This window comes from Cherax quadricarinatus, chromosome 64 (assembly GCF_038502225.1).
Source record: "Cherax quadricarinatus isolate ZL_2023a chromosome 64, ASM3850222v1, whole genome shotgun sequence".
NCBI classification, from domain to species: domain Eukaryota; kingdom Metazoa; phylum Arthropoda; class Malacostraca; order Decapoda; family Parastacidae; genus Cherax; species Cherax quadricarinatus.
The window spans coordinates 4,090,940-4,105,410 of NC_091355.1; the positions used below are offsets into that span (position 1 = coordinate 4,090,940).

Sequence of the window (14,471 nt, forward strand, 5' to 3'; positions counted from 1 at the left end):
TGGGGCATCATATGTTCCGCGTCAGAAACCTTTATTTCCTGACGAAAACCTTTAAATAATTTGGGATGCAAAAAAGAGTAACCTTTATTTGGGGATGACCAAACCCTCATTGTAAGGCCATTCCCCAAAACCCCAAAAAACTAAGGATCGGGGCGATGGGCCCCCCGTTCGATCAATCCCCGGGTTTAGGGCCCAAAGAGAAGATGGTTTTTGGGAATCGCAGAAAAGGGGTTTTTTGGGCCCCCCCCCCCTGTCTGCCCTTGTCCTTTTATTCTAAGGGGCCGGGGGCCAGCCTTTCTCTCTGGTTTCTATTCTGCCTTGCCGTGGGTGACTAATAATTTTTTGTTGTACATAGTGTATATTTTGTTCTTATTTTGGGGAAAAGGAATTTTAAAAACAAAAGTTTTTTCTGTGTTTATTTTGCTCCCTTTACACCCAGGACACCAGGCCTTTGGATTCCTGGGTTGTAATACATAACCTATATAAATGCTATGATAACTTCATGTAAAAACTAACTTCCAATGAATACTATAACGTCATACAAATGCTATGATAAATAATTTTACACGAGAAGAAATCTTTCGCGGACTGCAAAAGAAGACTAGACACACACACACACCGGGAATTGGGCTACCCTCCAAACCCCTTTGGGGGAGTACAACTAGGCAGGGGTACACATACAAAAAATCACCGGGTTTGGGGTTTATTAAAAAAAGAGGGGTTGGCAGGGGGTTTTGGATCTTCGCGAGACACAGGTGAGATCGACCCAATCAACGGGGGAAGGGGCTGGGTTTTTCCCTTTTGATCACCGGGCCCCGTCAGGGGGCCCCCCCCCAGAAAATGAGAAAATATATTAAATAAAAAAATGAACACATCCTCAAAAAAAATAAACGAAAGTTAACCGAAAACACATCTGCGCCCCACAACACAAAAGCAATTGGGGTTTTTGTGAGGATTTAATAACGCAGATGTGGAGAGATCACCACTTACCATTTGCCGAACAATTTTATAAAGAACACACAGGAGCGTGGCTCGACCTTTTCCCGCACATGTGGTGAGAAAATACCCAAACATACGAACACACATCCACACACTCCACACATGCTAATCCCGGGGAATTGGGGCCCGGGTTTTAGGGAAACCCCCAAAAAGGTCCCTTTTAAAATATATAAACTTGTTAGGCTCCCTCTTTAAAAAAGTAGCACCCCAAATATGAAACCCATCTAATAAAGTATGTCAGGAAGTTGGAAACTAGTTCTAGAGGCACGAAGTAAAAGAAGAGGCTAAAGGACTCACACTTAATTACAGAGGAGAGGACAACCAGGGGGTGACATGTTTAGGGCTTACAAAATACTGAAAGAGATTGACAGAGTTGAAAGGGCAAATCTAAGAGGCACCTTTAGACAAAGGGGGGAAAAGCTGGGGCAAAAAGGACATAAAAAAGGATTTTCCCCAATTGGTAAGGGAAAATGGAACAAACTTGGGCAGGGGGGGGGAAGAACATGGTCATGCAAGGGGTTTTTTGATGGTATAAGGGGCCAGGAAGAAAGTGAACCCAATGCAGTCGATCTGACCATCGGGGTGTGGTTCCCCCCTCAGATAACAGCCGGTTTAACCCGGGCCCGATTTCCCCGTGAGGGGCCCGGTCATGAACAGGACCGGGGGGTTGACCCCCCAGACACCCCCAGGGGGATGAGACAAAGGGGAAACCCAGATCAACCCCCGCAACCGCCAAAGGTGGGAAATAAAGAAAACACCTATAAATGACCCTTTCTTTCCCTTTGGGCCCCTGATTTTTATTAGGAGCAAAAAAAATCTTTTTATTTTCAATTTTTATACCCTAAATGATCCCCTCAATAATCCCGCACACACACACATATATAAAATTAAAAGCATGTTAAAATATATAATATATATATATATATATATATATATATATATATATATATATATATATATATATATACCCGCCAGTATCCCTTTTTGCTATTTTCCTCCACACCACATCCCTTATGTATGAATTGGGAGGAAGGGCCCTTGGGAAAGGGGGGGGAGGGGGTGTATCCTTTAATAAGACAGTGGGGTTCCCCGGCTTAAAAAATGGGGAGGTCCCCCCAGTGCCATACATTTGGGGAGTGGGGGGGGTGGTGAACATAAGGGCAGGCAGATGGGGGTGATTTTTTAGGGAGATGAGAATATAGGGAACGAAATAGGGGAGAGGGGAAATTTGATGTGGTGGGAGGTGTGTTGGGGATGGATGGGTGTGGAAAGGGGGGGGGTTTTGGGGAGGAGGAGGAAAAGGTGTTTAAATTTCCAATGTCGAGAATTTTGACTTTTTTGACATACCAGTTTTTAATGAACACTTACTTAATTTTCCTTTTTTAAAAAAATTTATAATTTTAAAAAAAATTTGGTTATTTTAAATGCATTAAAATTCAAACATTTTTCTGTTTTATATATCTTTGTTTTGGGGCACGTGATATTTTTTAAACACACCAGAGGGAAGGCGCCTTTTAGTGTAACCAAGATAGCCTGAGCTCCCTCTGCAGCTCATGGGCTGCCATCCCCACGGGCCCCAGGACGGGGCAGATGGAGACCAGGGGGCCCCGCCCCTTTCCCCACGACCCCCCGAGGGGCAGGGGGTTTGGGTAGGGCCCGGGGCACCGTCCCAAAAATGAGGGGGTCCTTTTTCCTTTTCCCCCCATGGGGGGGCGAAATCTTGAACCCCCCCCCAGATAGGGGGCCAAAGGGCCCGGGCACCACCCGGAAAAAACCCCCGGGAGGTTTTTGGGAAAAAAAAAAAAAAAAAAGTTAACCAAGACACCTGGGTGGAGTGGGGCTTATTTTGAAACTCAGTTCGATCCCCTTCCGTTTTTTGGGCCCTTATTTATTTGGTTTTTTAAATTCTCCAAATTATGTGGAAAAAGGGAGACGATACAATTATATTTTACAGCAGTTATAAACACACTTGATAAACTTAGACTGGGGGGTTGAAAATTTGGTTTTAAAAAGATTATTTTCTGATGATAACTAAAAAAAAAAAATTTTTTATCTCAAAAAAACCCTCCCAACCCCTAACCTATTTAATATTGACGAATTTACATCATAAATAAAACATTTCTATTAACTCATTAGTGACATATATAAGAAATATAGAAATTTTTTCTAGGACTAGAACCAAAAAACCAATTTAAAAAAAAAGTCACAATCCTGAAATGGAAAAATACACAAAAATTTTATAAGAAAAACTGACCGTTTTTTCCCCGGGGAAGGGAAAATTACCACAGAACACATCAACTACAACAATTATTAAAAAAATTTAAATTTAAAAAACTTCAAAAAACTAATGGAATAAACTATCCCAAAACTTGGTTTGTCCTCTGACCCCTGACCTCACCATATGACCTCTAACCTCACCATGTGACCTCTAACCTCACCATATGACCCCTTCCAAATCACCCCTTGGGCCTTTTAACCCACCATATGACCTCTAACCTCACCATGTGACCCCCCAAATTCATAATGACCCCTTCAAATCACCATATGACTTCTAACCTCACCCTGGGGACCTTTAAATTTACCATTTATTCTAACCCCCATGGACCTCCCAAAACCCCAAACCCTAGCCCCTTTAACCCCACCCTGTGACCTTTTTAACCTCCCATGACCTCTAACCCCCACCTGTTTACCCCCTTTAACCTTTCATCGACCTTAAACTCCAAATGAACCTTTTTGCTACAATGGAAAATTTAAACCACAAAGGGCGACCTTTTAAAACCGACCAGTTTTATAAGGGAACAAAATTCCCAAAAATACAACCAAAATTTCCCCCTCTCTCTCTCTTTTCTCTCTCTCCTTTTCCCCCCCCTCTCTCTCCCCTCTCTCCCCTCCCCTCTCTCTCCCCTCTCCCCTCTCCCCCCTCTCTCTCCCCCCTCTCCTCCCCTCTCCCCTCCCTCCCTCTCTCTCTCTCTCCTCCCCCTCTCTCTCTCTCTCTTCTCTCTCTCATCCCTTTAAAACCTTTTTCTTTTCCCCAGACTTTTAAATTTTTCTCCTTTTCCCCCCTTTTATTTATTTGAATTATTTTAGGGTTTTTGTTCTGGGGGTGGGGAAATTTTTGATTTGATATGTTAAAAATAAATAAACACAGTTTTGAAATTCTTTTTCGTTCCCCGGAAGGACGTAGGGTTAGGGGGGATGGGCTGGAAAAGGGAAAAACCGGGAAAAAAGGGGATATAAATATCGTATAAAAAAACCCAAACGACTCGGCAAAAGGTTCAAGTTGGGAAAAAATTTAAAAAGAAGGGAAAACGAAACAGGTTTGGCAATGAGTTTCAGATTAGGGAAAAAAACTTCCAGGAAAAGCAAAGGAAATTTTTGGGGGGTTTTAAATCAAGATAAAAACAGGTTTGGGAAATTTTGGATGGGGGGGAGATGGAACCTTTTCCCCAGCATGGGCCAGTAGACCCGCAGCCCTCCCTAATGTTTTCATGGCGGGTGAATTAAAAAAACGTCTTAAGAGTCGTCCCCCCTTCAGATTGTGTATTTTTCTCATGAAAATTCAAAGAAAGGGGCGTCCAGAGAGAACGAGAAAAGAAAGTCCCCAATGGGGGGACACACAGTCGAAGACTTTTCCCCCTGCCCCCATAAATGGGCCCCGGTATCTATATCGCCTCCACATTTTGTAAATTTTCAAAAAGTCCCGTAGTACTCCGCTCCCCTTCCCTCCAACCCATAATTTCCTGGTCGATTTGCATTAAATTTTGCAGGAAACCAGGCCCAAGAATAAACCCCCCAACCCCTGTATTTTTCCTAAAAACCCGATTCTAATATGAGTCGTTGTTAGCCTTCTTTTAAATAGTTTGGTTTAATAGGGTTTTTAGTTTAGACACACACAAAATTTATTGTGGAAAAAAACTACACCAAAAATATATAAACCCCAAAAGGGGGTGTAAATTTCCCAAATGTATATAGGTTGGGGGGTTTTCTTTTAAACCTTTCTTTTGGGGTTAAAAGGGGCCCTTTTTTTAGTAGTTTTAAGTAAATTTTTTCCTTAAGGGTTAGTAGACGATAGTTAAGCTCCATTAACCCGCAAAAAAAAAAACGTTATATATAACCCAAAAAGATGTTTTCGTCACTGTAAATATCAAAATTGGTTTTAAACCCCCAAAAAAATGGGGGCTTTGAAGGTCAAAAAAACTCAAAAAAACTAAAGTTAAAAGCACAACAGTAACTAGAGTAAGAATATGATACAATAGGCTACCAGCTAACAGCCTCATAACGAATATCCGAAAACCCATTCATTTTCCCCAAAAATTTTTTAAATTTAAAACCATTGTTTTCCCCCCGGGTTATAGATATCATAGTGCGAGAATCAATTTCAAACACGAATATATAACCCTTAAATCCCATACGCCACTGAAAAAAACTTTTGGGGGGGGGACCTTTTCCCCCTGTAAAACACAGGCCCGTGGAAAGGTTAACCCCCCTTTTTAAAAAAAACCCCCGGGGAATATCTACACATAAAAATATTGGACAAGTCTTCCGAAAAAACACCCCCAGGGTGATTTTAATAAATCAATTTCCCCCGGGAAATCCTTTTAAAGGGGCATAAATCCCCGACATCAACCAACCGTTTACAAATTATCCACCAAAACCAACACAACAAATGTAACAGCAGACATCTCTCGGTAAACTACACATACCATAAAACAGAAGTCCCCCAATTTTAAAAGAACTTGTCTTGGAAAAAGAAAAAAAAAAGGAAATTGTTTTAAAAAATTTTTAAGGTTAATTTCCCCCCCGGGCCTTTTCCAAGTGGTGGCCCCCCCGGGTCCCCTTTAGGAGGCCCGAGACCTAAATCTCCCCCTGGGGGAGGCACAAGTAATTTTCATCTTTGGAAATTTTTCCCCAGGGCCAAAAAGTTTGGCCCCCTCTGTTCCCCGCCCCCAAGGGGGCTTGGGGAAACAGTCTTAGGCCCAAAGGGTCAGGGTCAGGCACCCACCCACCCCGAGGGTTAGGCCCTGGTTCGATCAATGAAATTGGAATATTTACGGAATACAATATAACAGATGAAAACAATGTTTGGTTTCCACAGAAGTTATATAAGCTTATTTCTGTATATGAAAGTAAAGAAGCACAGATGAATACATAAAAGAGAAAAATACCAATTAATATCTTGACAAAACCCTTAAATAAATGCACAAGCATCCCCCACTAAAACAAAAAATTTTTGTCCTCCCGAAACCCTTACTATAATCAAAACCAAGAACTAAACCCACCAAGGGGCATACAAAAGGGTGGGGGAAAGGGGGGTTTCAGATTACCCCCGGAAGGGGGGAGTATTTTTCCAACCCCGATCAAAGCCCTTTACAACATCAAACCATTAAGTCACCAAAAGAAATGTCTGGGGGGACGGGGAAAAAAATTTTGTTTTCCCTTTTTAAATGTTATTATTTGGGGTAAAAGGGAGCCACACCATAGGGGGTTTTTAAATCCGGGGCAATATAAATATTTCTAAAATTTTCCCAGTATGGTAAAACTAAAGCCCCGGCTTTTTAGGGTTCTTTTTTATAAAAATAATAATCAGTATGGTAAAGTAGTGATGGATAAGAAACTGGTGAATGTAGAATAACAAGAGTAGGTCCCGAGAAAGGAAAACCCATCAGGGCATCAAAAAATATCCCCGGTGTTTCCAGTAAAAAAGGGCTTTCAGGGAATGGGGGTTTTGAAATGCCCCACAAATAAAAAAGGGTTAAAACAGACAGGCAGAAAAGCCAAAGCCGTGGAAAAAAACCAGGGGAAAGTGGGTTTGCAAAAAAGACTATCCCCGAGTTTAAAAGGTATGTCCCCCGAGGAGAGTTAAAATCAACCCACCGGAGGACAGGAAATAGGGAATTTAAAAAAAACCACAACAAAAAAATTTTGGGGGAATTACCGGTGGACCAAAAACCCGGATGTTTCCCGAGATTGGACAGAGTCAAGGGGGCAATTAAGGTTGGGAAAACACAGATGAATCACAGGGATGTTAGGGAAAATTTCTTCAGCCCATGAGGTCAGTAAGGGAATAGTTTGGGAAGGATGTAGGAGGGGGAGGATCCAAAATGGGTTTTAAACAGAGGATAGGGCCCCCGGGTCAGGGGAGTGACCTAGTGGATCAGGGGAAGGGGGCGGGGCCAGGGCTGACCGACCCCCACCTCAACCAAATGGACAACTGGGGGATACACACACACACACACCCAGCAAGAATAGGTAAGGAACATAAAGAGGCCCGGGGATCCCGGAGCCCCCCTGACCCCCCAAAAAACCCCAAAAAGGGGGGAGGACACACACACACACACACACACACACACACACCCCAAAACCACACACACACACATAAAAACACACACACCCCATACACTCCCCACACACACATTGGGATATACAACAGGCCAGGTTCCAAAACAATTGCCTAAGGAAAAAAATGGGAAATAAAAAAACAACACAACACACACACACACACACACACACACACACACACACACATACACTACATACACACACACAAACAAACACACACACACATTTTTAACTTTACACACAACAAATGTATATAAAAAAGGGCCCAGTGTCTAATCTGAATGTCCTTAAAACAAAATGGTAATTTTTAAACCTCTGGATCATACTGAATGCCATGGAACTTATTTTTTGCATTATAATGAGGGGATTTCATTTCGCAAAAGTACATTTCGAACATTGATTTTTTTTTTCAAGACGTCCTGTAGATTCCCCATGGACGGTTTTGAGGACCAGGGGTCTCTCTGCCAGCCATTAATTTTAAACAGCACGAAAAATTAAACATTAAATGTAAATTTACGTTTAACGGTAACAACCCGGGAGTTCCCAGAGTGATACACTGGAGGAATGTACTCGCTTCCTATAAAATTTATATTTTAGTTTAGTTATAAAACAATTTCCTCTTGTCAATTTCAGGTCTCCATATTTCAAGAGGAGTAAATAGGTGCAGTATGTTCCACTGCAGACTTCCTATTGTTGCTCAGTTATGAGAACCAACTCATCTCTCCTAGAATATTACAATACCAACGATCTTTAGAGGTGTTGAAAATGGTAAAAAATACGACAAGTTGATTTGGACACATGCAACAGTTGGGTGTCTTTATTGCCGAAACGTTTCGCCTACACAGTAGGTTTCTTCAGTCAAGTACAGAGGCAGCAGGTGTAGTAGTGAAATGAAGATGATGTAATCAGTCCATAAACCTTGGAGAAATAGTATTTGAGGTGGTCAGTCCCTCAGCCGGGAGAAGAGTTCAGCTCCATGGTCTTAAACAATATCGTTCCAGACCATGGAGCTGAACTGGAGCGATATCGTTCCAGACCATGGAACTAAACTGGAACGATATCGTTCCAGACCATGGAACTAAACTGGAACGATATCGTTCCAGACCATGGAACTAAACTGGAACGATATCGTTCCAGACCATGGAACTAAACTGGAACGATATCGTTCCAGACCATGGAACTAAACTGGAACGATATCGTTCCAGACCATGGAACTAAACTGAAACGATATCGTTCCAGATCATGGAACTAAACTGGAACGATATCGTTCCAGACCACGGAACTAAACTGGAACGATATCGTTCCAGACCATGGAACTAAACTGGAACGATATCGTTCCAGACCACGGAACTAAACTGGAACGATATCGTTACAGACCACGGAACTAAACTGGAACGATATCGTTCCAGACCATGGAACTAAACTGGAACGATATCGTTCCAGACCATGGAACTAAACTGGAACGATATCGTTCCAGACCATGGAACTAAAATGGAACGATATCGTTCCAGACCATGGAACTAAAATGGAACGATATCGTTCCAGACCATGGAACTAAAATGGAACGATATCGTTCCAGACCATGGAACTAAACTGGAACGATATCGTTCCAGACCATGGAACTAAACTGAAACGATATCGTTCTAGACCATGGAACTAAACTGGAACGATATCGTTCCAGACCATGGAACTAAACTGAAACGATATCGTTCCAGACCATGGAACTAAACTGGAACGATATCGTTCCAGACCATGGAACTAAACTGGAACGATATCGTTCCAGACCATGGAACTAAACTGGAACGATATCGTTCCAGACCATGGAACTAAACTCTTCCACAGGCTAAGGGACTGACCACCTCAAATACTATTTCCCCAAGGTTGATGGACTGATTACATCACCTTCATTTCACTACTACACCTGCTGCCTCTATATTTGACTGAAGAATCCTACTGTGTAGGCGAAACGTTTCAACAATAAAGATACCCAACTGTTTCACATGTGTCTTAATCATCTTTATTATTATTATAATCAAAAAGAAGCGCTAAGCCACAAGGGCTATACAGCTTAATCATCTTTAGAGGTGAAAAATATTACGCTTTGGCGAAGATCGTATATTTCAAACCGCGGTAGAGGTGGATATTGAACTCGCGGTGTCATTACGATTTCTTGAGTCAATCTTATATTCATTTTGTATTACGGAGAATCAGTCTCCTTGTTCACCTTCTTGGTGGCTTTATTTTTGTTTAAAGTTTATCGACCATACGGGGGTTATTAAGGCTACATATCACTTCATCACCACCAGTCAATGATACTCTAATACCTGCCTTTGATATACCTTTGAAGAATTTCGAGAGTATATCTACTCTCTGAGCCCGGCCATGGGCCAGGCTCGTCTGCTGCTCGCCTGGCCAACCAGGCTGTTGCTGCTGGAGGCCCGCTGCCCCACATCCATCACAGCCAAAAGTAAGTTTATTCAGGTATACACAAATACGGTTACATAGATTATAATATATAACAGCAGATGTGTAGAGAACCTGAGATAACCCAAAAAAGTCAAAGTGACTTACGTATTTCCATTGGGGATATTAAATTATTATTATTAAAGATTAGCCGGTATTCTCCCGGCCCGGGCCTTTTCCAAGTGGTGGCCCGGCCTTGGCTCCCTCTTTAAGGAGTGTCTGAGACTTAAGTCTCCCATGGGAGGAGGCACAAGTACCTCTTCATCTTTGGGACCAACTGTCCCCAGGCCTAGCCACAAGCTAGGCCTCTCTGGTCTGCCATCCTCGCCCCAAGGGGGCTAATGGGAATGACAGACTTATGAGCTGTAAGCTCGGGCTCAGGCACCTACCCTACCCTAGAAGGGCTGGGCATGGTGTCGATGGATATTAAAGCGTTCAGTGTACATCCACAGAGCAACACACACAAACACTGCTGCCATTATACTCATTAATCACATTATATTTATTAGTTCTACCTTCAAGGCCTGGTCATGGATCAGGGCGCGGGGGCGTTGACCCCCGGAACACCCTCCAGATATTAACTACTGAGAAAGAAAGTTAACGTTGTCTCTAGTCAGCCTACACTATTGTATTTAAAACCTGCTAAACCCGTATAGGTTATACAATGCTAAACAGTAGAGAAAATGTGAGAAAGGAAGCGAGCTCAAGAAAGATATTTCCCCTCTCCATTTCGTCTAACAGCCAATTAACAAAATTTCTTTCCCCATTTCTCTGGTAGAGACAGAAAAAAAACTCTAGCTTCATGTTACGAAAGAATTTAAACCAACAACAATTTTATCCCCTTTTTTGAACGTGGGGTTAACTACTATATTTTTAAAGTGGGGATAACTACTATATTTTTAAAGTGGGGATAACTACTATATTTTTAAAGTGGGGATAACTACTATATTTTTAAAGTGGGGATAACTACTATATTTTTAAAGTGGGGATAACTACTATATTTTTAAAGTGGGGATAACTACTATATTTTTAAAGTGGGTATAACTACTATATTTTTAAAGTGGGGATAACTACTATATTTTTAAAGTGGGGATAACTACTATATTTTTAAAGTGGGTATAACTACTATATTATTAAAGTGGGTATAACTACTATATTTTTAAAGTGGGGATAACTACTTTATTTTTAAAGTGGGTATAACTACTATATTTTTAAAGTGGGGATAACTACTATATTTTTAAAGTGGGGATAACTACTATATTTTTAAAGTGGGTATAACTACTATATTTTTAAAGTGGGGATAACTACTATATTTTTAAAGTGGGGATAACTACTATATTTTTAAAGTGGGGATAACTACTATATTTTTAAAGTGGGTATAACTACTATATTTTTAAAGTGGGGATAACTACTATATTTTTAAAGTGGGGATAACTACTATATTTTTAAAGTGGGGATAACTACTATATTTTTAAAGTGGGTATAACTACTTTATTTTTAAAGTGGGGATAACTACTATATTTTTAAAGTGGGGATAACTACTATATTTTTAAAGTGGGGATAACTACTATATTTTTAAAGTGGGGATTACTATATTTTTAAAGTGGGTATAACTACTATATTTTTAAAGTGGGTATAACTACTATATTTTTAAAGTGGGTATAACTACTATATTTTTAAAGTGGGGATAACTACTATATTTTTAAAGTGGGTATAACTACTATATTTTTAAAGTGGGTATAACTACTATATTTTTAAAGTGGGGATAACTACTATATTTTTAAAGTGGGGATAACCACTATATTTTTAAAGTGGGGATAACTACTATATTTTTAAAGTGGGTATAACTACTATATTTTTAAAGTGGGGATAACTACTATATTTTTAAAGTGGGTATAACTACTATATTTTTAAAGTGGGTATAACTACTATATTTTTAAAGTGGGTATAACTACTATATTTTTAAAGTGGGGATAACTACTGTAATAGTAGCATTATTAACCTGTGAGATACTACTGTACGCTTCAAGGAGGTCACCTGATATAGTCTCAAAACTGTGGGACAACGTAGGTATACTGAGTGTAGTTAACTATGGTAGAGTTGAGATTGTACTTATATGGATAACTATGGTATTACTGAGTTTGTTATGAAGTGGATAACTCACGAAATCGTAATGACACGATTACAAACAAACTCTCTAATTGCGGGTTCTATCCCCGCCCGTGGTATGGTTTATGAAGTGGATAACTATAGTATTATTGAGTTTATTACATGGGTAACTATGGTATTACTTTGTTTGTAATTATGTGGGTAACTATGGTATTGTTGAGCTTGTACTTAGGTTTTTAAAACGTTTTGCAATTATTTTGACATTATTACTATTACTGTGGGGAAACCAAGAAATTTTTAATGGTTTACCGCAGTATTTCACGAGATCAAATCATTTCTCCCGCGAAACCTATTCCTACATGTTTTCCCACACTTCTCCATCAGGAGAATCTCGAAACTCTGGTGGCAGGATCTAAGCCGCTTACGGCAGCTTCGATTCTCTTAAACTTATTGAAAGAAACATGGGAGTCAACTTTTTTTTAAATCGGAATACGTATATAGTTTATTCATGAATACACTTAGAATTTATGACCCACTTGCCATCCTACGTCATTATTATTAAAATTATTATTAATACTATTAAAATTATTAAATTTATTATTAAAATTATTATTATTAATAGAGTTAGAAATAAAGTGAAATTTCAAAAAAAGAAATATAAAACGATGCAATAAACCCAGCATAGACAGTAAGAAAGCAGGTAGATTTGTGTAAGACGAGGGACTAGGAGAGACATAACTAGGACATACAAGATACTCAGATGATGTAACAAGACGGGTTATAACAGACTGTTTACTGTGCCACGAACAGGGATGTCAAGAAATATTTCTTTAGCCTTTGGGTAGTAAGCAAATGGAAGAAGTCGGAAGAGTAGCTACGACAACTTGGAGACATGCTCCCATTATTGCTGACAAGGTAGTGTCCAGGAGCTGAGCCTCGACCTTCGCAAGGCTAACAAGGTAAATACATGTAGATAAGTATTTCTAGGTAAATAGGGAAGTCTAACCCTCTGCCACTTCTCTCCCACCTGCCCTTCCCTCTCCCCCTTCCTGCAGATTATGGAGGTAGTCAGCGGGGAGTCAGGGTAGTTAGAGCTTAACGAGGTGGATGGCCCCTGCGCCGCTAACTACCCTACTGCTTATTGGCTGTACACGTAATGAGGCCATTTAGGCAGCTAGATGGTACTGTATGATACTGCACTTGTGTTACCGGAGAGAGTGGGAGAGAGAGAGAGAGAGAGAGAGAGAGAGAGAGAGAGAGAGAGAGAGAGAGAGAGAGAGAGAGAGAGAGAGAGAGAGAGAATTACATATATGGAAGGGATGGATTTTCTCTCTAGTCTGTATGACCTGTGTACGCACCCAGCTGTATTCACCGAGTTGTGTTTACGGGGGTAGACTTAGCTCCTGGCCCCACCTCCTAAACCACTGAAGTCTTATTATATCTACTCTTGAAGCTGTGTATTGAGTTTGCCTTCACCACTGTCTGATCCAAAGCTCTCGGATCCGTCAGCACCCAGACGATCCCTCTCACAATGTGGACAGTGTAAATAGTGAAGACATTGTGGGCAGTTTAAAAACTTGTTTGTGTGTGAGAGAGAGAGAGATTGTGTGTGGGGTTTCAGTCAAGTCTCTCTCTCACTCTCTACTCACCCACTACCCTCATGTTTGCAGAATCAGAGGCTGTATGGAAGGTGGGACCGTCGGCAGACACCTCGCAGTGGAAAGGTCCCTCCGCTGCCAGGCTCACGTTGGTCACTCTCACACTTCCGCCCCACGACTTCTCACGCTGCGGGGAGAGACGGTTGTTAGAGAGAGAGAGAGAGAGAGAGAGAGAGAGAGAGAGAGAGAGAGAGAGAGAGAGAGAGAGAGAAAGAGAGAGAGAGAGACGCACAGACACAATGTGCTTTACGTAAGATATTAACAATGACTGACACATTATATATGTTGTATAAGTTGTATCATATACTTGTAGAAATAAAGATTATTATTATTATTATTATTTACTTATTATTAAGGGTTGCACAGCAAATAGGTGATATGGTTTAGTTTCCAAAAATATTATAAACATTAAAATCTGGCAAAAGCAAAGTGGCCAGCGCAGCAGTACGGCAAATTTAAACATTATTATTACTATAAACAAGGGGAAGCGCTAAACCCGTAGGATTATACAGCGCCTGTAGGGGGGATGTGTAAGGTATTCAGGCTTAATTCAGGGAATTGGAGCACAGATCCAATTCCCTAGATCAAAAGCCCCTCACCAGCGTCAAGGAACCTTCCATGAGGGGGGGCACATTTAAGTAGAAGTGCCAAACCCGTAAGGGGAATGGACGGTGGTAGTCTAGGAAACAATGGCTAACTTCCACTGGCGACCCAAACTTATGCGGAGTCTTAACTGAGTGGTTAGAGGACCTCGTACGTCACTACTGACCTGGAGTGGTAAATGATCAACTTCTAATTCTCTACTGATCCCACTTAAATTGTCTACAAAAAATGCCCTCATTATATACTGTATATATATATATATATATATATATATATATATATATATATATATATATATAT

General features: G+C 40.7%; 1 protein-coding gene across 1 annotated transcript in view; it reads right to left on the reverse strand.

The window, feature by feature from the left end:
* LOC128700069 (uncharacterized) overlaps window positions 1-13,689 on the reverse strand; it is a 195,113-nt gene extending 181,424 nt beyond the window's left edge. The window contains exon 1 of the mRNA XM_070098733.1: window positions 13,560-13,689. Coding sequence (XP_069954834.1) covers window positions 13,560-13,572 — 13 coding nt within the window. The 5' untranslated portion in view covers window positions 13,573-13,689. The remainder of the gene's footprint in view (window positions 1-13,559) is intronic.
* Between the last annotated feature and the right edge of the window lie 782 nt (window positions 13,690-14,471).